This window comes from Salarias fasciatus, chromosome 10 (genome assembly GCF_902148845.1).
Source record: "Salarias fasciatus chromosome 10, fSalaFa1.1, whole genome shotgun sequence".
Taxonomy (NCBI): Eukaryota; Metazoa; Chordata; class Actinopteri; order Blenniiformes; family Blenniidae; genus Salarias; species Salarias fasciatus.
Genome location: NC_043754.1, coordinates 18,811,301 through 18,837,618, shown reverse-complemented (window position 1 = coordinate 18,837,618; position 26,318 = coordinate 18,811,301). Strand labels below are relative to the sequence as shown.

The following is a 26,318-nucleotide window of genomic DNA, read 5'->3' as shown; positions in this document are numbered from 1 at the left end:
ACAATAGTTTCTGAAAAAGATTTCGCACGTCACTCCTTGACCCTGGCAAATTGCTATTCATCCCATGTCAGTTTTTATGACCTTCCAGGATACAGCTATTCCCATGATAAACCCGTCTATCAGAAGGCTTTTCTTCCAGCCTGGAGCTCTCTGATGCTTTGGGCTGGAACTCAGATTTATTTGCCTTGGTGCACTCCTTTTGCGACATCTACCTTCAGCAAACAAACCCGACTGCGGCGGTCTCTCATCAGCGGGGTACCCAGCAGAGGCTGTAATTCCCAGCAGACACAAACACACATTATACCTAGCTCTGTGACAGACGTGAAATTGGGCCAAACTTGCAGAAAATGTCTCTCCTCTTGATTGAGAAACATCAATAAATGAGCCCCAAAAAATAAGCTCTGTTCTCAGAAAAAGACTTCATTTTCAGCTGTATTGTAAACTCTAATTCTTGAACTCCACATTGTTTTCTGAAGTCGGTTTTTATTGCTTACCGATTGATTAGATTTGAGTGGATTGTTATCTTGGATGTGAAGTGGTGCGTTATCTGTATTCCTTTATTTGTTTCGAGGAGACAAGGTGACTTTGGGGCATTTTTGTGAATGCTAAGAGAAGAAATCTCGGCACCTTTGGTAAAACTCGTGATTAATTGCTTTTTAAATCAGACATATTTTGAGTTTTTTCACATTTGTAGTGTATGGCAAGATGTATAAACTCAGCTGATACACAGTTGTTACGCCAATTTGTACAAGCTGGTTGTAATTAATTCTAATAGCTGATTTTGATTTTGATCTCATAATTGAATCGCACAGTGATATTGCATTTTTATGTGTTTATAATAGGTTTTGGGCAGCAGTGGAGGATTTTGGCAGCTATATCAGGATGTAGCTGCAAAGATCATATTTGTCCGCAGAATAATTTCATTACTGGCCTTATTGTCCTCGGGGTAATCGAGAGATAAATAAAACGTCCCCGTTTTTGTTTGAATATAAATTTTGCCTCGTTGAATACGGTGCGGTTTCCTGCGACATTTCACAGGAGGAAAGCACCGGTGTGACTGCAGGCTTTTAGCCTGATGGGTCGTAATGAGTCGGTGCAGCTTCCCCGTTAAGTCAGAGAGCAGTGCATTACTTTGTTTGTGTCTTTGGGCCCGTGAGGCGCTCCCTCTTTTGTTATCATGAAGTATTGACTTCTTTGTTTGCCGGTTTGTTTCGAACACAGACCTCTATCTTTTTATCACTTCCAGCCTCTGGCCTGCGTGTGTTGTTTAGCTGTTGCGTCTTAACTTGAACCCGGGGAGCACGGGGGGGCTTAAGGGTCTCAACATCACTGGAGCTACCGAGGCCACGGATTGCGCCAAAACATCTGTGGAGGCACTTATGAAACAGACCGTTCCCAATAGCCTCTTGGAAATCAGCACAGGTTTCAGTGAGCTGCGGAGGCCCTTGGTTTGTTCTTCTGAGTCTTTTGGTTACTGCTGCCGTCTGAACACACAGGCAGGATGTGGTGTGAGGGTGGGGGTGGGGGGTTGCTGCCAGTATCGAGATGCTATTTGGCTAAGGCATTGCATTGCGAGCCTGTTGCTGAAATCTCTTGGCTGTACTCATGTTCATTATGGTCGCTGTTGAAAAAGCACCGTTAACAATATAAACCAGAGCTGAATGTGCACTTTTGAATTTTTCATAACAATAGATGATCTCTGCCATCCCCCATTTCTCCATTTCCCCCCCTTTTAACGATTTGTTAAATTTCGTAATTCGTTTGCTTTGTTGCTCATAATTATTGGAGACTATTTACCTTCTTTGTATAATCAGCTTCAAGTAACGTTTCCAGCTATTAATCACACATTTTTCTTTTATGTCTTAGGATGCTGAGGAGAATGGAGGCTGTACCTAGGCTGCGTGCCTAGCTAACCCATGGAGAACTGACAGGAACAGTGCTGGATGGAGGCCAAGACACTGGATGGCGAAGACGAGGAAGCGCGCAGTATTGTGGATCACTTGTGTTGTTTGTTCTCTCTCTCCCTCAGTCAATCCAAAGTAGATGCAAAGTATTCAGCGATGCGCCTCAGTCGCTCACTCCATCACGTGTCACCTGTGGAGAGATGGCAGAAAGAGTCAGGATAGACAGCCAAGGCTAAGGAAAAGAAACTCCTGTGCACAAAGTGGGAGTTGCAGTATTAATTCAGCACATTTTTAGAGTGATAAAACAATTACAGGCTCAAGATAGCACTTCCTCACAGCGACACAGCGATTTTATGAATTGGATAAAACACAGGGGCACTGCGTTGTAGATAGGAACCAACATGGGCATGTGTAAAAGAAAGGCTTCTTGGTTATTGATGTTGGCTGGGTTGGTTCTGACAGGAGTAGCTTTGGAATATGAGGGGGTTCCTGGTCAGTGGACACGCTATGGCAAGTGGGATGCTAAGGCAACAGGAGAGCTCAGCTTCATCCTGAAATCCAACATCACCAAAGCCCTGGTGCTTTATCTTGATGACGGAGGAAACTGCGACTTCCTGGAGCTTCTAATTGCAGATGGCAGGCTCCAGATGCGGTTCACCATCCACTGCGCAGACCCTGCCTCTCTGCACACCGAGACATACATCAACGACCACCGCTGGCACAGAGTCCTCCTCACCCGCAACTACAGAGAGACCCGCCTGGTGGTGGACAACGAGGAGAAAGTGGCCGAAGTGAAGTCCAAGAGGAAAGAGATGGTCGTGGCCAGTGACCTTTACGTCGGGGGGATCTCGCCCGACGTTCGCCTGTCCGCCCTGACGTCGAGCACCGTTAAATATGAACCGCCGTTCCGGGGCTTTATTGCCAATTTGAAACTAGGGGAGGCACTGCCAATCCTGCTGGATGGTCAAGCTGTTCATAATGATTTGGACTACATATGTGAAGTGCATTCACCCTGTAGCAACAACGGCCTGTGCTCAGTCAATCAAGGAGAGGTCCTCTGCGACTGTATCAATACCAGCTTCAGAGGAATGTACTGCCAAGAAGGTAAGAAAAGCTACTTTTTATTTGAACCTCAATGTAAAGTATATTTTACATCAACAGAAGCTGTGAGTCCGCACAAGGGAGCAAGAAAACATACTGCCTAAATATCACTTAAATATCACAAAAATAAACTTTGCCTAAAGTGAAGTCCATCAAAATTGTGCGGTGAGAGATTTTAGAGGTATCTGTGAGTTGTTGGTCAGATGGTGCCTTTTGTGGTGCCGTTGTACTGAAGGCTAATGGCCACGGAGTTATAAATGGTCGCAATAGCTCATTAATATCAAGTTCTAAATATACGGTCCATAACCCCACTGACCTCCAGAGGATGATCAATACAGCCCACTTAACAGCTATCCGGACCAAAGCATACTACAGCGGTACTTAAAGGCTGCCTGTGCGTTTGAGTCCGGCTCTCTCAGCAGTTATCTTCACAAGTCGGACGATAACAGGTTTCTAATGTGATTGCGCTCAGCATATTTTCATCACTGACACATCTAACAGGCCACCAAGTCGATGTCATTTCATTATTCTGGAAAAATCTGCCGAACACCAAGCTCAGAAGCTAACATTTTGGAGTGTGCTTTGAAACCTTTTGTTAACCCCACACAGTGCAGAAAGTGATTTTTTTTTTTTTTTCACTCTTCACAAAACACTCCAGTTTTTCCGCTTATGAATTTTAGTCATTACTATACAATTAACTTGGGACACCTGTTTTGAGTGGATGATATCAGCTCATTGGAGTGGCTTTCGGCGGCGCTCATCAGTGCTCTCCATGCAGGGCCCACCTCAGAATCGGCTCACGACGCCGTTTCCAACCGCGTACAATAAACGACTGCAGCCAACTACCGGCGACAAATTCATCATGGTAACAATGTAAATATTATGACAGGTTATTGTTTCTCAGGTTTTGGCAACAAAATAACTTTGTTTAGTTGAAAGGAAGCTCGAAAATGGAGCAGTTTTGATTGAAAAACATTCCACATAGATAGGGAACACTGCTGCATTGGCAATAATAAACAAATCATTAACAATGTCACATAGCTGCTATGAGGCATTTTTAATTGTCAAACTGCCTGCAGGATTTAATAACCGTGCTCATTACCTACATAACATTGCTCTGCATGTGTAAGTAACTTTTTCACAATTCTGTATTTAGTTTTGGTGTTTCAGTTTATCTCTGGTCGGGTGTATGAGAGTTTGCTGGAAAGCTTTGTCATGAAAATTATTTCACTATGAAGGGACATTTCTACCTTTTTTTTCTCGCTGTGTCCTGCGTCTGCCATAATCAGTGTGGCAAAATCCAGAGGTCAGCCTGGATTCTACCATTGCATTGTTAATTTTCCTGATTGGCCATGTTTGCTGATGTGGAGGGCTGATCCACAGGCGGAACCTAATTCTGGTTTGTGTTATATATGATATATATTGTCAACTTGGTTTTAATGAGCTATTGTTCCTGCTTTCCATCAGGCAAGTTTTGTCCTACATCAGTTTTGTAGACGTGCACACGCGCATAACCGACATACTTTGGAAATTAAGTCTTCATGTTTGATGCTCGTACAAGTTTTAAGTATCCTGTGCTAAATATATCATCTATTGAGCTCTCGAGGATAATCAATAAAGCCACTTAAGAGCAATCTGGGCCAAAGTATGCAACAGCAGCATTTACAGGCTGAATTTGTACATGGGTCTCGCTCTCTCAGCAGTTATCTTCAGAAGTCGGAGGATAATAGATTTCTAATGTAATAGCTGCTTCCATGTTTTCAATTCTGGGACATCTAACAGGCACCAAAATGAATGTAATTTTCTTACCTTGGAAAGTCTTAGAACTTGTTTTTAAAGTGTTCTTTGAAACTCTGTTACCTAGAATACCGGACACAAAGTGGAAGTGATTAAGGTTTTTTTTTTTTGTTTTTTTTTTTAACTTGGCAAAACACTCCAGTTTTTCTACTTATGAGTGTTAGTCATTATAGCATGACTGGCTGGGAAACTCTGCAGCCTTGTTTCACAAGGTCAGGGGCCCTCGCAAGCTTCGAGACGGAATAGCACCTTGGCGAATTTTTTTTTTTTCTCCCTCCAGTTAAATGTGAAAATATTGGTATATATTTGCATGTCACATTTCCAGGCATGTTACAGTGCCTCTTTTATTGCCGTTAATGATAGTTGTATAGCTATATCGATAGGAGAAAAGACCAACCTCAGAAGTCCAAGGCAGATATTGTCAGTCAGCTTGAATGTTTTGACAGGAAAAGAAGCTCAAAGGTTGAGCAAAGCTTGATATATCCATCCGTGTCAGATGAAATGCAGATAATAAACTGGAAGCAGATTATTGCTCACTATTATGCTGTCAAAATTAAACCTGTCTGTTTTCCTTTGTTCTCCAGCAGCTGTCCAGAGAGAAGTAGAAGGTAAGACAAAGCAGTATATAATGAATATAATGATGAGCGTAATTTGTTTTTCATGATGCTTTTATTTGCAAAGGCTATTACCACAGCATCAGTGTGTGAGAGTGTGTCTGGTTATTATCAGGTTGTTATTGTCAGTTTGGACTGCAGTTCTGACATCCAACAAATTAAGCCGAACGGAGATCCGTATACTATCACTGCTCATGAGGTCACTCAGGAAAAACGCGCCTAATGTGCTGAATGCTCATTGTATATATAATCAGCGTGCTCAAGGTGACGAGAAAGGTCTGCAGAGTATGTGGGTGTCACACAATATGGGTAGCATTCACATACTGCTTCACAGAGAAAATGACTGTACAGGGACGCTTTGTTTCATTATTTATAAATTCTGTGCTTTTCCTCTCTCTTTGGTGCATATTTTTTTTCCTCAGCTAAACTACTGTTGCAAGGTTTACCAGGACTTATATGCCATTATGTGCTGAGGTCAATATGTGGATTACAGTCAAACACAATGGTATAAATCCTCCGGCACATCACGGATGATTACTGACAACAATCATCCAATTGTGATAATATTTGCAATGGTGTTTTTTTTTTTTTTTATTCCTTTCCTTCTTTGTATAGGTGCATTTAAAGCTATTCTCTTAAGAGGGACTAATCTCCTTTGGCAGCAAAAGAGACATTTCTGTTGTTATTAGCAACATTTAAGTGACCACAGCTAAACAGGCTTGTCTTCTAATGAGGTGCACACACCGAACGGGAAATGAAGATTGAAAGCTAGGAGGCAGATTTGTTTAGTTGGCATCACAGCGAGACATCCATCTCCCTAGTAAGGACTGCTGGTTCTGGTGAAAGGGCAGCCAACAGGCTCAGGAGACCGGCACAAGGTGCACTGAACCACTGCACATTATAAATCACTGTTACTGACTCAAGATGCACAGACCTGTGCACACCTGCTCTCTGAAAGTCGTGCTCCTGACACTTGCATTTGCAGCATGACAGTAAAATAGACTGACGACAGTAACAAGACACTGTCTTCATGAGCAGTCTTTTCACGTAGCTGCAGCACACAAACAGCTGAGAGCTATCGTGACAACACTCGTGTTCGTTTCATATTGGTTATTAGACTTCATTTTGTCTTTAATGTGAAGTATATATATATAGCAAATATTAACATTTTCAAAACATCTGAAGACAAAAGTTAACTGTTATGGTATATGTTTTTCCTTTCTGGTGTTAGGTTTTATCTCTGCAAAATATCATAAAAAATAAATGAGAAATGATCATTCTTACCATGAGCAAAAAAATGGCTCTGCTCACTGCAAAAAGGCAGGCATTATTAAATGACATGCTGCAAAGAGAGCACATCAGAATGTTTATTGGATTAAAGCTTGACATGGAGACAATCCCCAATGCAGAATGCATGAAAACAACAATGACAACAGAAAAATCACACTCACCAGATGCCTTTTTTCCCTGTCCTTCATAGCACTCCATGTGCAATTCAGAAGCAAGTCTCCTTTCTGCTGTACTTGCATCAAAAGAATAAGGCAAACCTATGCTACCTAAATTGCCTCCTTAAAGATGGTATCTCAAATGCTATGTTCACTCTTGCCTGTGTGTTTTAAGAGGTGCAGGAATTATCCTTATTTGTCTGAGAGCTTGCTTTAAGGCAGTGAGAACCTATGGCACCGCAGGTGAGTCTTCAGTTGGTCATCTACTGTATACAGCACGTGGGCCCCCATCGATCCGTGCGGACAAAGGCCACGGTGGGGCATGCTCAGATGCCAAAAGAGCGCAGCGTCCTCTGATGTTTTGTGAGCAGAAAAAAAAAAAAAAAAACAGGTCTGTGAACAAGAGATAAGGACAGGCACCTCACAAGGCAGATACAGAACACTGAGAAGTCACTCAAACATGTAGTATAACATTACCAACACACATGCCTCGTGAAAAACACATTGTCATTTCGCTTTTATCCCTCTCAAATTTTCACGTGTAAGCACACGGTAATGACACATTGGGAGGAACGAGGATGCAAAAGCAAGCGCTGAAATCTTCGACAGAAAAAGGACACAGCTGGTCCTGGTGGGCTTGCATCTTTCTGCAGCAGTGACCTTGGTCTAATCCCTCATTACAACTGGCTCCATAATACTGTACTTTTCACGGAAAAACAAATTTGGCAAATCCTAATCCTCAAGCATCCTTTTATTCTTAGATGCATGCTAATTAATGTCACAGTAATGACTGAGAGGTCCTTCAACATCTGCAATCGGTTTTCGCCACTCTATTCGTCTAATTAAGCCAACAACGATAGCAATGTTCTTTCCTTTTTTTTTTTTGAAAGAATTTCAAAGTTCTAAAAGTTATTACTGTACGAAACAATTGTGAGGAATCTAACAGAAATTATCGTTTCAATGGCATTCCTGAAAATGCTTTAAAAAAACATTTATTTTACAGGTTCCTTTCAGGTATTGTTTTTCTTGTAACCTACATTTGATTAAATAAATGATGGAATAGAAGAAGAAGAAAATACAAACATGACAAGTATGAGTCGGGAGCACATAGGAAAACACTCTCCTTAAGTGTGAGGTGCATTTATTTGATACATCTAAGATAAATAGTGAGAATACCTGAGTTGCTTTATGCATTCAAATATTTGCCATTCATAATGTGAAACTCCTGGGTTTCGTCCAGCAGTAAGTGGGACGTGGCCAAAAGGTGCAGCATTCAGGAATAGCCTGAAAAATGAAAGCAGTGTTCATCTTCAGATTTCGATGTGGTGCATCCCGAATGTCAAGGTCAGCCGTTGTTGATGAAACAAAGTGTTTGTGAACACAGCAAACACGTTAATAATAAACTGTTGCTGAGGATCGCAAAGCAGCGTGTGGAGTAGCATGATGAAATGATATATGACATCTCATCCTCAAAAGAACTCATCCAATTACCAGCCTTAAAACAGCCCTGACGGTAACAAAGGGCTTTAAACTGAGTTTGTTTTCATCCTTTGCAGCAGCAGTAAAACAAAGGTTGTTATATAATGAGGCGATGTCAAAAGGATCATCAGTGCAGCATGCACATATTTTAATAAAAAGAGCTCCCATCACCTGATTATTGATTTTTTTTACTTGCCTCGAATCCTATTTTAGAGCCTATTCTTTAGGTTGCCTCGAAATTAAAAATAGAAAGCGATTAGATTACTGGTAGGAAGAACAGTTTATTTTCATTCTGGCTTTCCCCTCAAACGGGACTCTACAGATCTTAGCCAGTTATCTCCGCATTTCCACATGTGAGATTTGGATGCGAGGCGCTGCAGAGTAGGTCGCGCATTTGCAATTGGAGGCAGCTTCTGCAGAAGGGCAGCAAAGACACCGCTCCTAATCCACTTCTTGTTAACTCCTCAGAGGTACCTACAGAGTCAAAGATTAGTGTTTGCCGAGGCACTCGCAGAGTGCTCGCCATAACCTTTTCTGGTCACCATGTGTATTCGGCAGAGATGCAGAGGGACACTCGCTGCAGGAAGAGCAGAAGACAGGAAAACTGCTTCATACAAAATAGAGAGGGGCTTACCTCAGCTGTTGGCGCTACAAGCTTTTAGTTTTGCGAGTGCTTCTGCTCAATAATTAGAACAAGGTAAACCCTATCCCCCTCTCACCCGACATTGGGAAATACATTTTGATAGATATTCCTTCTCCTCGAGCGGTGACGGCTGACAACAACACTGCCTTTGTTTCCATTAATGACAGATGTGTACACAGCTCACTTCTAGCCCCTTTTTTTCTGACGTTGACTCTCAGCTCTGAGAAGTGATTTTTTTTTTTTTTTTTTTTCCTGCAGAAAGGCCAAGCAGAGTACATGCAAACACGATCATAATCCCATCTCCTGCAGCCGGTGAGAATGAGATCACCTGAAGGGTAATGAGTATAAGAGGAGGTGGCATCATTTATGTTGTGTGTGTACCTATGTCGGCCTGTCATGTGGAGTGCACAGCGGCGGTGCGGGCGCACACAGCAGCTCTTTGTCTGCTATGCAGACAGGGCTGTGGGTGAATCCTGTCTAAGCTGAGGCTCAAGCGCTAGCTTTGCAACGGTGCACTGTATCAAAAAGCCTACGTGTTGGCAGCCAAGGACCGTCCCAGGGGTAATCATGTCCATTCCACCCCGAGACTCACTGCATTAACAGTCTTGTTTCGTCCAACATGTGGGAAGATTTGTCCAGCGGTGACCTGAGCCGTCGTAAGGTTTTTACCTAATGACTGAAGCCGGGCTAAAATTGTGAGTAAGCGTGCTGCTGTACGAGCGTCCTAAAGTGCTGATGCACTGATGAGAGCTGTTTGTGTTGGCAGGCACAGTGGGGCTCATATGCTCAGCAGAAGTGTTGCATTGTGTCAGCCCCAGCTCCTCTTTGGCAGGAGGAGCAGGTGAAGTATGCTGTACAATTTATGGCTGACCTATTGAGATATTTTTCTGAGCTCTACAGTGGCTGTGCTTACCGCGGGACATAAGAGCGAGCGACTCAAACTGGTGGAATCATGTAATTTGAATACAATATTTCCTTGATCACCACAGTGCGCACAGGCCAACCCACGCAGGTTCTGTGCAAAAGCTGCAACTAATAATATCGTATGTGCTTGAGGTTGCAGTGATTTTTGATTTCTAAACTTGTTACTGTTATTATTACTTTATTTTTTCAAACATAAAGACTGGTTACAACCCTACCTTATTGTGTCAAAATGTCAGCAGTTGCACCTGCCCAGTGCAGGTTACCCCTGTGGTTCAGCACAGCTCCCATTCAGGCTTAATCCTCTGCCTACTATATGGCAGAATATGGAGGTGGGCTGTGGCGTTTTTTTCCTTGGCTGACCAGCTTTATGGTGATTTATAGTCATTGAGACGTCCACACAGTGCGCCATTGGGCTATAGCTCTTTCCTGTTTTTGTCCCCCTTATTTCAGAATTTAAAGGTTAGGTGTGGCAGATCACGGTGATCTGAGCTGCTGTATGATGGTTGTTATTCTGCCGTATCAAGAGAGGTGTCGCCTTCTGGCTCCACCTCCAAATCCACTACATCAGGTGGTAAATCCTCTGAGAAGGTGTGAGTGATAGTCTATTTTGATGATTTAAAGGATAAGGAGTGGTGTTACTTCTGCCCTTTTATAATTCTCTTTCAGACTGAAGGTTGAAAAGGCTCAGCAGAGCTTTCAATGGAAAATACTGACGTGTGGGGAAGTGGAGATAACCTAAAAAGCATATCTAAACATGTGAAGATAGAGATAATAAAAGCCACCTTAACAAGCATTGCCATGTTTTGTTTTGTTTTTTTACATTAGGTGTAATATAAAACAAGTTTTATGTATACCTAATACATCTCAAACGCTGTCTACATCAAGTAAAACATACAGTATGTGTTCCATTAGAAAAAAGCATCTATGTGAGCAACTACCTATCCGGGTTGCACCAGTCAAGATGTTTTTTTCTCTCCTTGCCTTCCCTCTCCTCCCTTGAGATGTTTGTCTGTTTTTAGTTTGATTTCCCCGTTTATATTTTAGTTCGAACTTTGACATCCGTACCTTCCCCAGGATGTCTGTCACAAACTGCAGTCCAACATTGTGACAATGCTTTTGTTCTCCCGAACCTCTTTATGAACTTCCTGTTTTCGTATCCTTTTTTCTGTTCTTTCCCTCAAGGTCTGGCGCACCTGATGTTAAACCGCCAAGGTATGGGGTCTATTGGTTTGCTTTTTCCTTCCCAGCCACCTCAACACTCTTCCCTTCCCCCCCTGAAATCATTTCAGTTAACTGTGCTGCACTAATATTTCCTCTCCTCTTTTTTTTCATATACTTGCCTATTCGTTTTTTGCTCCCTCTCATGTTATGCTCACTATTCACTCAATTTGTGTCCGTCAAACCCTTGTCCTGACCACTGACTGAGCTACCGGAACATCACCTTTGACCTCTGCAGTTTTTCGCCAAGGTAATGCATCTATGCTCATAGCGTCTCTCCGGTTCGGTTTCATGGTGTTTTCAAAGGAAACAGGTGTCGGTAATAAAAAACACACCAAAACACAAAAACAAAGGTATCTCATCCTGAAATATGACTTTCAGGTCGGAATCAAAAGCATTTTATTTTGTCTTGCTGCAAAAATGATCAGTCGAGATAGACAAATCATCACAGGGATTTTGATTCATTTCATTTTTATTTTTTTTTTCCAACCCAAAGTTGTTGTATACAGAATCCTGATACATTTGCAAAGTAGCACTCATTTCTCAGATGTGCTGTGTCTGGGGCGCTTGTGATCACTGATCAGTAGATCCAAAAACATATCGTGCAGTTTAGCTGATAAACAGCTCAAACTCAGAGAGAGATGTTACTGTGATGCCCTTTACTTTTAAAGAAAAAAACAACACTGTGATGCTCATAAAGGACAGATCATTTCACACACTCTTAAGTGCATTTCCACTCAAGCGTTACAAAAAAAAACAAAACAAAAAAACACTTGGGCTAAGTAAAGCTACAGTACAGCAATATGAAACCTTGAAAGAGAAACATTTATCTACTGCAATATAATGTGAAGATTTCCTGCTTTTTAGAAGGCGGATGTGGCATTTTGACTGGGGAGTATTTTTGTGGCGCTGACCTAGATGGAGTGTGTTGTGTTTGGGCTTTGTGTTTTCCAGCACGTGCTGTGCAATTCTGATAAAAAGTCGTCATCCCGTCTCCATGGTAATCTGTGCTGCCTTTAAACATACTTGCGACTTGGCTTTGATGGCCCGCTCCGACAATACAATATGTTGGTCAAAGTCCTCCAGAAAATTACATATCTGACTAGATCATCATTGATGTGGGGCTGTCATTACTGCTCTTGTGTTTGCGCCTTTTTTTTTTTTTTCCTGATGTTTTTTTTTTTTTCAAGCCAAATCAACCCTGAGACATGATGATGAATAATTTGCAGCTGTAAACTGAAATAGCTTTGTATGTCATCTCGTGTTATTCACACTCCCACTCAGTGAAGATAAGAAAAAAAAAAGAGGGTGTGGCGATACCCCAAGCACTCTCATCATCAAGGTCATTTATGGCGGATGAAAAGACTGAAGCAAATATTTCACAGAAAGATTACGCTGGTTTTTTGTCGCCAGCTATAAGTGATGCAGCTTGAGGCTGTACACGACTGCGACGTTACAGATTAAGGCCTGTATTCTTTGGCTTCCCACTCAGGGACAAACTTGTCCATGTTTAGAAGTATTAATTAGTCTTCATAAGTCCCAGGAATAATGTTCAATTTAAGCCCCTGCTTTAATTGATGATTAAGCTGACAGAACGGTGGAGCCGAACACATTGTGTGCTGTTGCTGCCTCAACTGTACAGTGATTAATATTGTCTTCTGTACAACAATAGTGCTGCTGTATGAAATACCGGGTACATCACACTGGAAATGTGTCCCAAAGCCAACTGCAGGGTGATTTGTCATGAAATGAGGCCTAAATGCGATCGCTCAATTTCATGCATTGAAATGAAGAAGACGTTGGTAATTGATTGTGGAATGAAGATTTACAGAAATAACCCTCCAAGCAACACTGAGGCTACAATTAGTAACAAAGCACTGTGTGCCTGACCTCATGGGATATACATGAGACATCAAAGTTTTATTCAGCCCCTTTATGTTATAACAAACATTCGTTAATAACTGTATTCCAGTCTTAGCCTGAGGGAACAGTCGGGAGACGGTTCTGATTTCATCTCTATTTATTTTGCAACGAACAAATGCATACTTTAGGAAACTCAGAAAAAGCTGCTTGTGCAAATATTTCAGGCCGTTGCCAGTGTGTACACACTGTAAATGGTGAGATTATGCAGACACAGGTGTAGTTTTCTGACCACCTGCAATGCTTATGCATCTCTCTGCCTCAGACCAGTGGTTCTCTGCTCTCCCACATCTACATGAGTGACTCCAAGCTCCCGAGTAATTTTATCTATGTTCCAGGCTCAGTTCTGAATTATTCTGCTCTGAATCTTAATATTAATCAGCAGTGCAAGTGTTGGCATTCTTCATGAGCTGCATCCTCGCTGCAAGGTGTAATTGTGACAGGAACATGTGGGTTAATAGGACATTTGACATCTTCTCACCATGTTTTTTTTTTTCCTTCTTCTTGTTTTTATGTGTCATGCTATGGCATTCAGGAGCTGATAAATACCTCTAAGCAGAGCTTCACAAATAGTGCCTTTTGAATTAAAGCACTCTGTCAAAATTGACTAGCAGAATTAACTTCAGATGGCACCTCAATACATTTGATTATTGATTGAACATAAGCAGTGACTTCCTGGAAGGGTTTTATTGGTTTTTTTTGTTTCCTGTTGGTGAAGGCAGATCGGCTGTTGTGTGTGTTTGGTAGTGCAGCGACAAAGACAGGAGGGGTTGCCACAGGGAAACAAGATGTGACAATGAGAAGTGAAGCAAGAGAAGCCTGCAGGGATTGTAGGTGCTGCCATCATTTTCTGCTGAGCTTTCTTTTTCTATCAGTATATGTTTCCATTTACATCGAGACATGGCCCGGCGCGGTGCTCTTATAGCAGAATCCAAGAAGGTTGATAGCTCTGCCTCCCCCACCCTCCCCCATCCCCATCCCCTCAAGTCAGCTACAACACACACAATTCTGCTGAAGTGCTCCAGCAGTGCCTTTTCTCGCTGGCGCGGCGAGCGCAGCCAATGTATTTGAAGGTATTTCCTTGGAGTTCGTGTCCAAGTCTATCAGGTTTCAAGGAAAACAAAGACAGTATTTTGTTTTGTTTTTTTCGCAGGTTGGTAAACATTGTTGCTGCAAACAACAGGGTACCTTCTCAATAAGCTGGAGAGCAGAAATGTGAATGTGACTGGCTGCCTCTCCACTTCGAGAGACTCCGTAAAGACCTTCAAGCTTCAGCAGAGCTTCAGGGTCAGCAGTGTCTTCATCCTGGACAGCTAGCAATGACAGAGGCATTATTAGATAGATGACACAGTCTAAACACAGCTGATGGGGCAGAGGCTTTTGCTGTAATAACTGACCTTGTATGAAAAAAAAACCTTTCTTTTTTTATTAGTCAGTTAAATGAAAAGAAGCAAATGTTGTGGCTAAAAAGTAATAGTTGGAGTTTGAGTGTCCTATTAATATTATTCCATTAACATTTTTCAGTCAGTGTGACTTTCTCCTTGTGTTAATGCTATTATCTCTGCTCCTGCATCCGGGCTTACATTTCTCCTCAGAGCATCAGCATTAATGTGGAGCTGAGCACTTTGTCTTTGAGGAATCGCACAGTTCAAATATTCGAGGCTAATGGCAGCAGTGATCCTGCGGCCTTAAATTGGCCACGGAGTTCACAAGTTTACATTTACTGTACAGTCTAACGTAGACTTGAGGGACTGCTCATTCTTCCCGCTCAAAGCACTCGGCTCAACAGCTCTACAGTCGTTCTGAACAGCCCTCTCGCTGCGTACACATTATGCAGTACTTATCTCTGCAGGTCAATGTAATGTCACTTAGTTTCAATATGGTCAATATGTTTGAAATTATGAGTGGGGATCAAACTGTGTGTGTGCGTGTGTGTGTGTGTACATGTCTATCTGTCTATTCCTCTACCTTCCTGTTGATCTATCTATCACTCGTAGCATGATTTTTAATGTGGATTATGTGTGACACTGACAGGATTTCTTGTGGAGCGCTGTGCGGCTCACGTGAGAATTTTATATAAGCTTTAAAAAAAACAAATATTGATTGATCCTCTGTCTCCTTCATTCTGAGGAGTTGGGGAGATTTTCTTGCTTTGAAATTTTGACTGTGCATTTGTATTACCCCGTGGATATCCCTTGGACTGTTGAAAATTAGATGTTTACCTAAGCCTGACACATTTATATTGGCATTTTTTTCAAATGTCATTGTTGAATAAAGGATAAAGCTGGTGTTTGTTTATAGTTTGTGAGAGTTTATATATAAATATGGGTAAATATTTCTTGGGTTTATCAGGAGTATTATTTTTTTTTCATATCATATTCTGATACATTTTTATGGGGAAAAAAAAAAATCATTTTTCCGATGTTTGTGTCTGCACACAAACTACAGACTATCACCAGACTTATTCTTCAGTATGAAATAACACAGTCGTGTTCTCCCACTGGCAGTACATTCCTCCAACAGAATGTACGTTGATACTTTAGCACATGTGAATGGCTCGATGAATACATACGTGGCTTGTTCAGATCCGTTTTTGTGATGAGTTTTTTTTTTTTTTTTTTGTCAAACAGTTACAGCATTGCCTATTTTCGATCATAGTTCACCCACTTTACATACATACAGACCGTACTTGAACTTGCTAAAGTAGCAAAAAAAAAACACCCAAGCACATAAGTCAGAGTTAGGCCTGATGACAGGAATGATTATCTAAGATGTTTCTCTTCCCCTCATAGGGCAGGAGGAGTCAGTGGCCACCTACAAAGGCAATGAGTTCTTCAGCTACAACCTGTCCCAGACTCCCATCCAGAGCAGCTTGGACGAGATCACGCTGTCCTTCCGCACTCTGCAGAGGAACGGCCTGCTGCTTCACACGGGAAAGTCGGCCGACTATGTCAACCTGTCTCTGAGGAACGGAGCCCTGTGGCTGGTCATCAACCTGGGCTCCGGCGCCTTCGAGGCCCTGGTGGAGCCGGCCAGCGGGAAGTTCAATGACAACGTTTGGCACGACGTCCGAGTGACTCGCAACCTTCGTCAGGTTTGGATGCATCTATTCATTACTTTTCCTGCTTCTTCCCAGACCAAGAAACATGCAAAGGAAATATTATCCTTAATATTTTGATTAAACGCCTGTGAGAACCAGGTGATGTCAGTCGAAAGCAAAAGGGATTTAGATTTTATTCTCCACTGTCACTGTATACAGGCAGTAAACAACTACTGTTTTAGATTCTGTTAAATGTTTATTATTATTAGTCCCATTTCCCCAAGTCTAATATTGCAAGCTTACAACAGGATTTCTCTTTTTCTTATGAAAAAGATTGCTTGGTAGAAAAGGTGTTTTTTTTTTTTTGTTTTTTTTTTTTTTCCAGCTACTTGATTTCCGTCTGTACCCAAAAGCCCACTGGAAAGTTGTTTTCATTTATTTACCTCCGTGGGAAAATCAACTGATTCAACAGCATTAGCCATTGTATTAATTTACCCTGCAGTGCTGATGATATCTCAGGGGCGTCTTTGCTACTTACGGATTTTCAGATTTTGATGATCCCCTCTTAAACAAAAAGCCAGAAGCTAATTTTTGTTTGTTGGCACTGATGCCACATTGCAGCAGCATAAAGGAGGTCTTGCAAGTAAAGGCAGGGCATGTATAATGAATATAGCCCGGGCTGCTGTACTTACTGTACTCGAGCCAAATACAACTCTGCCCAAAGGTTTCATATCATTAACACTGTCTGGACAAGGCGCTCAGTTCCAAAACTAATTTACTGCCGGGATGCGTCTGTTACATTATATTCTGCCCTGCTGGCGTTATTCCCTGACTGTAGCTCCATTTTTTTCAAATTAACACAGAATAAATATGATTAAGTGCAATAAAAAGTGGTTCTTTGCGGTTGGAAACCCACACACAGTTGCCCCTTCCTGCAGGTCATTGGATTGTTTAGCTCATCAATTTAGTGGATTGCTCGGTGTCAACCCTCCAGAAACTGCAGCTAACAAGCAGGAGCAAGCCCTGGTGTTGGTATTTTCAGCTACCTGCAGACGGCAAAGAGACAAAGTTTACTAACTGCAGTGATTTAAACAATGAAGACAGTAAAGAGGGAGTATAGAGAAGTTTTGTTTGTTGTGTGACTGACTGATAAATAACAACATTCGCCTAAATCTTAATGTTGCTCTTTTTGTGGTATGTAAACTTTACCTGGTCAGTGTTTTCAGTCAGTGAGCTTGGAGCACACATTTATTTCTGACAGAAGCCAAAATATGTAATTCATGCAGCCTGCTTTCAGCCAATCTCTTTTTGTTCTTCCTGTGAAGATCATTAATTTCTTATTGTTACACCCAGCTACTGCAGACACAGGACATTTATAATTGACCTTAAATCAAATCATCTTAAAAGAGATAATAGATTTATATACTTCAGTTTTGAACATGGAAAACCATTTATATCATTAAATACCACTCCATCAAGTCAACAAAGGACTAGATGATTATCGCTGGCCTTCAGTATATAGGGAGCTGTAAAGGGATCATTGTATTCTTTATGGATGCTGTCAATGCTGATCTTTTTTTATCCCTTTTCAGATCTTGAGGCAGTGTGTATGAAGCCACAGAGTTTGTACTTGTATCCATATTTCTTCAGTTTCCTGCACCCTTTAGGGGCCTGTTTGAACCAGGGTCGGGTCTACACAGGGGCAAGAGGGGGCCTGGCCCCCTCAAATAAATGTTGTGCCCCCTCAAACTAAATCCCCCAAAATATATTAGCACGAGCACGCACCACAGCATCCTCGCTCTGACGCTACATGCGGACCACCCCCCCCCCGGTGAACTCACATTTGTGCCCCCCCATACACTTGATATGCCCCCCCTGAGATGAATGTCTGGCGACGGGTCTGGTTTGAACCCAGCCAGTGATGCCGAGCAATGCCGACGGCGCTCACTCATAACGCACCGCTGCTGCTCCACGGTGCTCACTCGTAGCGGACCGTCCAGCTCAATCGATTGAGCGCAACTGTTAATTAGCCGCAAACGCAGCGCTATTATTATTATTATTTTCCTGTCTGTTGTCCGGGCGCTGCAGAATTTAGCGCGGGCGGGGCGCACGGACTGAAAAGGTCTGGCGGAAACGCTGTAAATTTGTAACTTCTGAAGAGCACTAATCATTGTATTAACGTCATTTTTTATCATGTTTTTAATGTAATATGTTTGACACAGGGACCCCCGATGAAACCCGACTTCTGATGAGGGCCAAGGGGTATCCCAATTCATAGTGCTGCAAAGATAGCCCTAGTCCTATTCTAAAAGGGGTAGGAGAATGATAGGGGTAGGGCCAACGGCAGAGGGGTAGGGGTAAGTGGTAGAATTGGGATTGGCCCTAAGTTTCAGTTTCATTTTCATAAATGTGGTGTAGCGAGACAAGGAGGAAAAAGACAATTTTCAAATTTGAATGTCTTAATGAGGCTACGGCAACACATACTAGTAGAACCACCTATCCGGGGGCCCCCCAAAGGCTGGATCCTCTTCCGGGGGGGAGGGGGCAGTGGTGTTCCTCTTGTTGACGTAGACAAAAGTAAGATTTCACAATTGCGTGTTTGAGTGCATATTTCCTTAAAAGTGGAGTGCGCAATTGAGGGAGGTGACTGAATTTTTCACTTCTGGGGGCTCATACAGAGGCTCTGGGAGGTAATATGACTGTAAAGACACCTTTTTACAACACTGATGACACTGTAATAATGATATATTTTTTGTGTTCTATTATTTTATAATTTGACGATTAGGCTATGTTTTTTTCTATCTTCTGCAGTTAATTTCCATCAACAGCAGCAACTATTTATTTTTCCTTTTTTTTTTTTTTAAGGCTCTCCAAGCCACATCAGTGACTTCAGAAACATTTGTCCCCATCCGTCCCTCTTCCACACCACTTTATCTAACAGAGGGTTGAAGGCTCTGGAGCCTATCAGCTGACTGTGTGTAAATACACAGTATTCCATCGCAGGGACAGATGCTGACATTCGATTTAGAGTTACCAATTATCCTCAGACTCATGCCTTTAAACATTGAGACTATGCGTCTCTGACCTACTCCAGCCCGCTCTTGAACCGGGGATTTGTTGCTGTGAGGTGAGGGTGCTCACCACTTCACCACTGTGCATGTGTATATTTTCGAAATCTCGCTTTTTCTTTGTCCGTGCTCATCAGGTACACCTGCTAATGAGGATAATGTGCCCTAATTAAAGCATTAACCCAAATAATTCTGAGCATGTTTTTCAGCCAATTACTAAGAAACTGCGTCTTGTAAGTGTTGCAGCGGAGAGATTGTAGCTTCATCTCCTCAAGCAGACAACACTCAAATGATATGCAGTGTTACAACCTTTAAAGTGAACTTAAATCTGCAGTAGATATTCACACAACTGAACCCAACTGGATGTATTTGTGTCACCATGCTGAAGCCTTAAGAAAATTAAGCTTCTAAAGGCAAACATGAGTTCGAGATTTTTTTTTTGTGCGTCACATAAAGGGATCACTTTGTGAATTTACTTTAACCATAACTAAGCTAAATATATTCTCTATGACGAGCCCCGGCATGTGCGGTGCATATAAATGTTCGATTTCTTTGCTAAAGTAGAGCCCATTTTGTGTCTAACCGTCTCATCATCACCAATATATTCTGAACCTGTCACACTAACCTGCATATAAACTTGCATCCTCCTCCACATCTATTTCCTTACCCTGGCTTCCAGAGGAGCGGCAATCCAATGCTCACAACGTCACTTATGCTTTCAGGCATGCATTTGATCCCTGTGTAAATTGCTTTCCCCTCAGATAAGTTACCTCACTGACATGTAGATAGGAAGAACTGTAACTCCCAAGAGAGCGCTGGTGGAAACATTTTATTAGATCCGGTGGTGCTTTTGAGGCTAGAATTCCTTCTGTTGCTATCTCTCTTTCCATCTGTCTTTTCTTTTACTGTCTTGGACAAGCTGGCTCATGCCCAATCTTTCTCCTTCTCTGAACACTTATTAATGAGGCCTCCGCCTATTTCTGGGCCTGACCGATGCGCAGGGTGCACAAACACGCACTCACATTATCTGTCGTCGCTCCACCTAAACGCCGCACAATCCTCTTGATTACTCTCGAGCTCCGCAGCGGTCATAAATATATGCTACCCTTTAATCATCTCCGCGTAACGCCGGCGCAGGAGAAATTATGATGAAAGGTCAGACTCAAATTGTACCATCCAAGGCCTGAATGTTAGCCTAATGTGTGCTTCTAATTAATAATGGACTAATTCAGTAAATTTGTTTGAATGCGCTAAACTTTGACTTCAGATGTTCAAACACCATTAAGGTAAAATGTCTGGGTGTCAGGCTGCGGCGCAGCAGCACCGCTCCAGACGTCGGCCGTGCGTTTGTATACGTTGCGCCCTGAAAGACAAAGCAGCATTGATTAGATCCCCTCGACACAATCACGTTTTTTTTCCCCCCTCAATTTCCTTGATGCTCAGTATCACCGGCGCACAGTCAATCCTTCTCGTTGTCTGATGTCCACCCATAAGACACGGAATGTTTCACCACCTGACTGACAGAAATCAATATCTGCCAGTAGCAGAAAACAGAGAGGCAGGACCTTGTTTTATAGACCTGACACCTGAACACACCGTGTCAGGGCATCCTTTTGTCTCTGTTCCTGTTTCTTTTCAAATACCTCTGGTAGTCTCCAAATAAGCATGACAGATTTCACAAAAGTAACACGTCCTCAAGACGCAGTGTAAAATGATAGGGAGATTGCTTGATCATGAGTCATGCATATAGAAGATTTGTTTTTGTTTATTGACTCGACTCTTATCTGCTTTAGTGAGGCTTTGTTGGATGTCTCCTACAGCCTTATCATCTTTTTCTTTTAATAGAAAGAATCTTTTATTTTCTTTGTAGTGCTTATTATTCCCCGCAAGACTGATACTTGCTGAAAAACAAGCTTTTATCACCACCTGCTTGTTTAATGATCTGAGGTTGATACGCAACTTTTATACGCTGATATGATCACTGTAGTTTAAGGCTTGTAAGACCAGCGTATTTGGTGCCAGCTAGTACTGAGGACAGGGGCGAGCTCAGGGGGGAAACTTAGTTTGTATATTTACAAATATGAATGATGCTGCAAGAACAGGAGTTGATTAATCTTATACGCACAAAAAGGTCACATTTTTTTTTGTTTGATAAATCATTTCTCTGACATAACAATGCTTCTAGGTAAGCTCATGCCATTTGATAGCCTGTTTGTTTCCCTCTGAATCTTTAAAATGAGGCCACATTGGTCAGGAACATGCTTTTGTGGGATGAGCAGTAAAGCTGGAACTTGAGTTTCCCCAATGTGAAAATTAACGAATTCTCTCCGCCAATGCTAATCCACCTTTTTTGGTTCTCCTTTGGATGACTGAATTCTGAAGTAACGGGACATATTGGAAATGTATCACTTCATTTATGTAGCAAACAGGAGCGTCAGCAGCACGTGACTGGAGCCATGTTCAGCCACAGTAGAGTGGCGTTGCCTTCTCAGGGTCGCCTCCCGCCTGCTCACATATTTCTCAGAATGGATCCTATTCTTGACTCAGCAGTCAGGCGGCATTGTTCTGCTGGTCACTCGGGCACAAACAGCATGTCCACGCTGATCCCACAAGTGTTTATTGGGGTCGAGGTCAGGACCGCTGGCAGGCTGCTCCTTTCTCTGTTCTCCCAAATTCTGTGATAAAACCCTCTCTGGAGATGAGCTTTGTCATCTGGGTGGATTGTTTGGTCCCAGGCTGTGGACCGTTTTTTTTTTTTTTTTTTTTTTTTTGTTCCAGTGACACATCCTCGACTCTCTTGCTCATCCCACAAATGCATATTCCTTACAAATGTGGCGCCAAGATTTATTCTCAAGAAGCTTTGTTAAATGAATAATTTACCACACAAAAATCTAACCCAACTCTTAGTTATTATTTCTAGAACCTACAAGCCCTTGTGATTGTTCGGAGGACATGTAAACATGTTTTTATAGAACATTTAAAATTTAAAAGTACAGAGGAGTAGCTATGAAAAGAAAGCACGATACTAGATGCAGTGCTTAAAGATCAGTTCCACCAAAATTAAAATAATAAATGGGAAAGTCAAACCTTATTAATCATTAAGCAAAGACAGTTAAACTGTGCACACTGACTTTGCAGAGCCTGTATACTTAGCAAAAAACAGAATGATTTCATTTCCTTTACATGGTTTCTCCTGTTTCCCAAACTGCTGGCCCTGATTTCAGAAAAATACATGTTATTACTTTTTTGCATGTCGCACAACTCAAATTGTGCGTTTATTTGATGGCTGTGGATAGCCTGAGACATCACAACAATTAATGGGGTTTTTTAACATACGCACCACACCGGAATCATCATTTTCTATTTTCGACCTTAGAGTGTAATTCATTATGGACAGAACGATTTGCAAAAAGATCATTAGGTTTTCACAGTGCAGCTTCCTGAAAAGTGGGGAAAAAAAAGGAAGAGCAATTGTTTTCACTTATTACTCCTAAGTGGGGGCTGTTACATTTGCACAGGAATGTGTGTTACTGTAGGCTCATTGTCATGGCAACTAGCATATCATTTTTACCTCTATAGTCGTGTTCAGCCATTCATTTCCTTCTCTTTGCACCGATGGCAGCGATATGAGAATAATCTTGCTTCCTTTCTGCCAATACACAAGAAATGCCGCTTGCCATCGTGATATCTTTAATCTCAAATTAATTGAGCACACTGTAGTATTCTCGTTGCTTTTAAGCCCAAATATCAGCGGAAAGGATATTTATGGTATATTGACTCCACAGCTATCCTGCTAATGTATCAGAAACAGGGATCAGCTGAGATTAGTGAACCTTTCAAAGCTGTTCTTGTAATTGCCTTCAAGATCCAACATTAAGGCGCGATCAACTAGAATCACAAAATGAAGCATGAAATAATTAGGCCAGCTCTTTCTGTTTGGCTTAAAGTCTCCGCTTGTCTTGTGATTTATTTTCCTTTGCTTTCCCATGACGGTCCCTCTAGGTAACGATCCTGGTCGACGGGATTCTCACCACCACCGGCTACACTCAGGAGGACTACACCATGCTGGGCTCTGATGATCTCTTCTACATAGGGGGCAGCCTAAACACAGCTGACCTGCCAGGCTCCCCAGTCAGCAACAACTTCATAGGCTGTCTCAAGGATGTGAGTATGGCTCGGCCTCGGCCCCCGTGGAGGCTTTGAAATACTATCCAAGCCTCCTTAGATAGCCCGTTCCTATAAGCGGAGCATGTAGTGCGTATAGAAAATCACCCCTCACATTTATATTGATTCTTCCTGTTGTAGGGTGTTTGAAGGAGAAGCTCTGAGCTGGGAGGCTGTGCTGTGCAGAGCATATGCATTTATAGATTCCCGTGGGAATCCCTTTGAGAATCAAGCACTAATATGCATAAGAAACAGATGCATCTAATGCTCATTCCTGAAACCTAGCCTGAACCCAGTCTTCATCACTACTTTGGCATTTTTAAAGCGTTTTTACCCTGGGCTGCACCTGTCACATTGATTATCTTGAGCAAGCAAGCTGAGATCGTGCACTTAGCCTCAGAAGAACTATAGACAAAGCAGTGAATTAGGGGTTAATGCCCAATTTCAGTCTGGTCTCAACGATTTTTAATGAACTGAGCAATCGCAGAAAAAGGCAAATGATGTGTGATGTGTTTTAAGAGCAAGAAAAATGCTTTCTCTGTATGCCCAGGGACGATTAGGAAAAGACATGATTAAACAGGCAGGAGCTTAATATTTAAAAGTGGTGCCGACATCACGGCGACAGATTTTCCAGGGGTCAATAGTGAACTCACACGACCGATTTTACCTCTGTCAGAGACATTTACATCAAAGAATGTAAAACCATCTATTCTGTAATCGCATATAAACTGTTATTAGGCCCTGATCTCAATCCCAGCTGCACGGGATGGAGTTCAGTGGAGCAACGACGGAGCAGACATGTTACTTAGATATGTGATACACAGAAGACAAGAGGACAATAGACCGGAAAAAACCTGATCAAGCTGGTAACAGCAGCAGCTGGTTTAAAATATAACAAGCAGCAGGTCGACTACATATGAGAGCGCGAGCGTTGAGAAAGGCGGACTTGCAGTCTTGTTAAAAGAAATTTATTAACTGACGATCGTTGGAAACTCTGTTTGACTCCAGTGCTCTGCCAGAAGTAACATGAAAAGTTTTCTCCCCCTTTTTTTTCTTTTTTGGGATGCAGTCAAAAAAGTCCTTCTGGCCTGCCAAGTCTTGTATTTATTGTGTAGAAGTTCCTTTCTCTAAGCTCAACAGCAAGTAGTCTGTGTTTTAAAGATCAGTAAGAGAAGTTACAAACATATGTTTTCTCAAGCTGTACTGTAAACTTGCCAGCGTTCATAAATCAGCCAAATGTCTACATTACAATACATATTTTTACAGCCACCGGGAGCCTTTAGCTTTGAAGTAGATATTTATTTGTATTGTATAATTGTTTCTGCACTTTAGGAAAATGGTTATTGGCTTGAATACTCATTCCAAACTTTACATGCTAATAATTGAATAATAGTATTTCACTGAAGCAAATGTCTCATCACTGTAGTAAACATTAGGGTATTGATTAATGGTTACAGAACTTGAAATGAAACATTCACAATTTAAGTAACGACACTGAGAGTCATGTGTGTGCAAGCCACTCACCTGGAAATGGTGATTTGTCATGGATTTCAGAGGCATGCTGGGAATAACACCCGTAATGCTCGACCCACCTGTCATTGCTTACATCAACAAATCAAATACAGATTTTGACTTTTTTTGTTTTGTCTGTCCTAAGTGTCTATTGTGGTTTTTATTTTACAGGTGTTGCATCTTCTCACAGCAACTTGTACTACACCGTTTTGTATGCTTAAGTTTCCACTAGTTCACAGATATTCTCTCTAAACCGTGCGGGGGAATATGCTAAATCTTACTGCTGATGGCAGCACTTTGCTCCCAGTACCCAGTACACAGGTGTTGCTTCTGAAAGCCACCAGCAAGTTGTTTTTATCATGAAACTTTAGTTTATTTTTTCAAACCTTTAGCTGTTAATGATTTCTTCGTTTGAAATAGTAAGTGCAGGTATTTGTCTGTGAAGGACTTTTTAGCTTTTACGGAATGATTTCAAATGGACTGCACGTCTAATAACTATGCATCCCACATCCGCTAAAATGAAAATTAGATGTATTTATAGACAAGTTATTGTACCAGCATGACTGCCAATGCTGCAAACCTCCGCTCTGTGGGCGGTGTGACTGGTGGCAGTGTTTGGACCTACGACTGATGTGTGTAGCCACGCAGATGTAAAGTATGCAGGGAGGTTGCAGCAAGATTAAGAGTCATGAGGACGAGCTGACAGCCCCAAAAAGTGCCGGTAATGAGCGTGAGCGGTGACAGAGGCTCAGCTGATCAAATGGGACCGGCCCCTGCAGGAAATCCAGCAGCTTCAGGTTCAGAGACGTGTCAGTCCTGGACAGCGCGCCGCGGCTCGCCGACGAGCCAAAGGAATACAGTTAGCTGGTGGTGAATGGGAGAGACTTCACGCCGCACATTCATCTTGATCTATGAGGGAGAGAAAAGTGAGCACTGAGTAAAATATTTATTTTGTAAGCAGCAAATCTATTTAGGGGTATATCTATCTTCTTTTTACTCAACGCAGAGAGTTTGGGCCATGACTAATCTCTTCAGACGTTACATGATAATAAATGTGAGAGCTGCTGGGAAGGGGCCATCAGGTTCATCAGGTGCAGGGGAAATAATGGCCACCTTCAGACGAATGTCACGACTATAACAACTAGCAGGGAGAGGATGAATTTGTCTTTGAAGTCACCACTTTATTGTTCTGCTGTGTGTGTGTGCGTGCGTGTGTGTCTACAGGATATCCCACACTGCATCATTAGGTTTCTGTATTTTAATGCTTCAAAGATTGTACCCAATTTGGTTATGAAGACTGCATTCACACAGATGTTCGCTGCAGAGAAGGTCTTCCTTCTCGCTCTGTTGTTGCCCTTTACTTGAGCGTTAAAGAAGACACAGGGAGTGTGTCGGTTGACTCCGGAGGAGCTTTATTCTTGTGTTTCAGGATCTTCGGTAATCCATGTCGCATATACAACAGGCGTCTAAAAAATGGTGAAATGGGATT

The 26,318-nt window shown here is 42.1% G+C and overlaps 1 protein-coding gene and 1 long non-coding RNA gene across 13 annotated transcripts in view; one reads left to right on the top strand and one right to left on the bottom strand.

Moving 5' to 3' along the window:
* Positions 1–26,318, top strand: part of nrxn2a (neurexin 2a) — a 117,448-nt gene that overhangs the window by 20,999 nt on the left and 70,131 nt on the right. For 4 of the 12 annotated variants that reach the window (XM_030100566.1, XM_030100562.1, XM_030100572.1 and 1 more), the window contains exons 2-7: positions 1,867–3,008; positions 5,387–5,410; positions 11,090–11,119; positions 11,364–11,375; positions 15,838–16,139; positions 23,156–23,317. In XM_030100566.1, the coding sequence (XP_029956426.1) occupies positions 2,306–3,008; positions 5,387–5,410; positions 11,090–11,119; positions 11,364–11,375; positions 15,838–16,139; positions 23,156–23,317 (1,233 nt within the window). In that variant the 5' untranslated portion in view covers positions 1,867–2,305. The remainder of the gene's footprint in view (positions 1–1,866; positions 3,009–5,386; positions 5,411–11,089; positions 11,120–11,363; positions 11,376–15,837; positions 16,140–23,155; positions 23,318–26,318) is intronic. The other 8 variants (XM_030100567.1, XM_030100564.1, XM_030100574.1 and 5 more) reach the window with 5 other exon arrangements.
* Positions 13,368–24,276, bottom strand: LOC115395164 (uncharacterized). The gene is made up of 3 exons (XR_003932249.1): positions 24,264–24,276; positions 19,235–19,236; positions 13,368–13,462 (listed from the first exon to the last, which is right to left on the bottom strand). It is a non-coding gene; the product is annotated as an uncharacterized LOC115395164 (long non-coding RNA).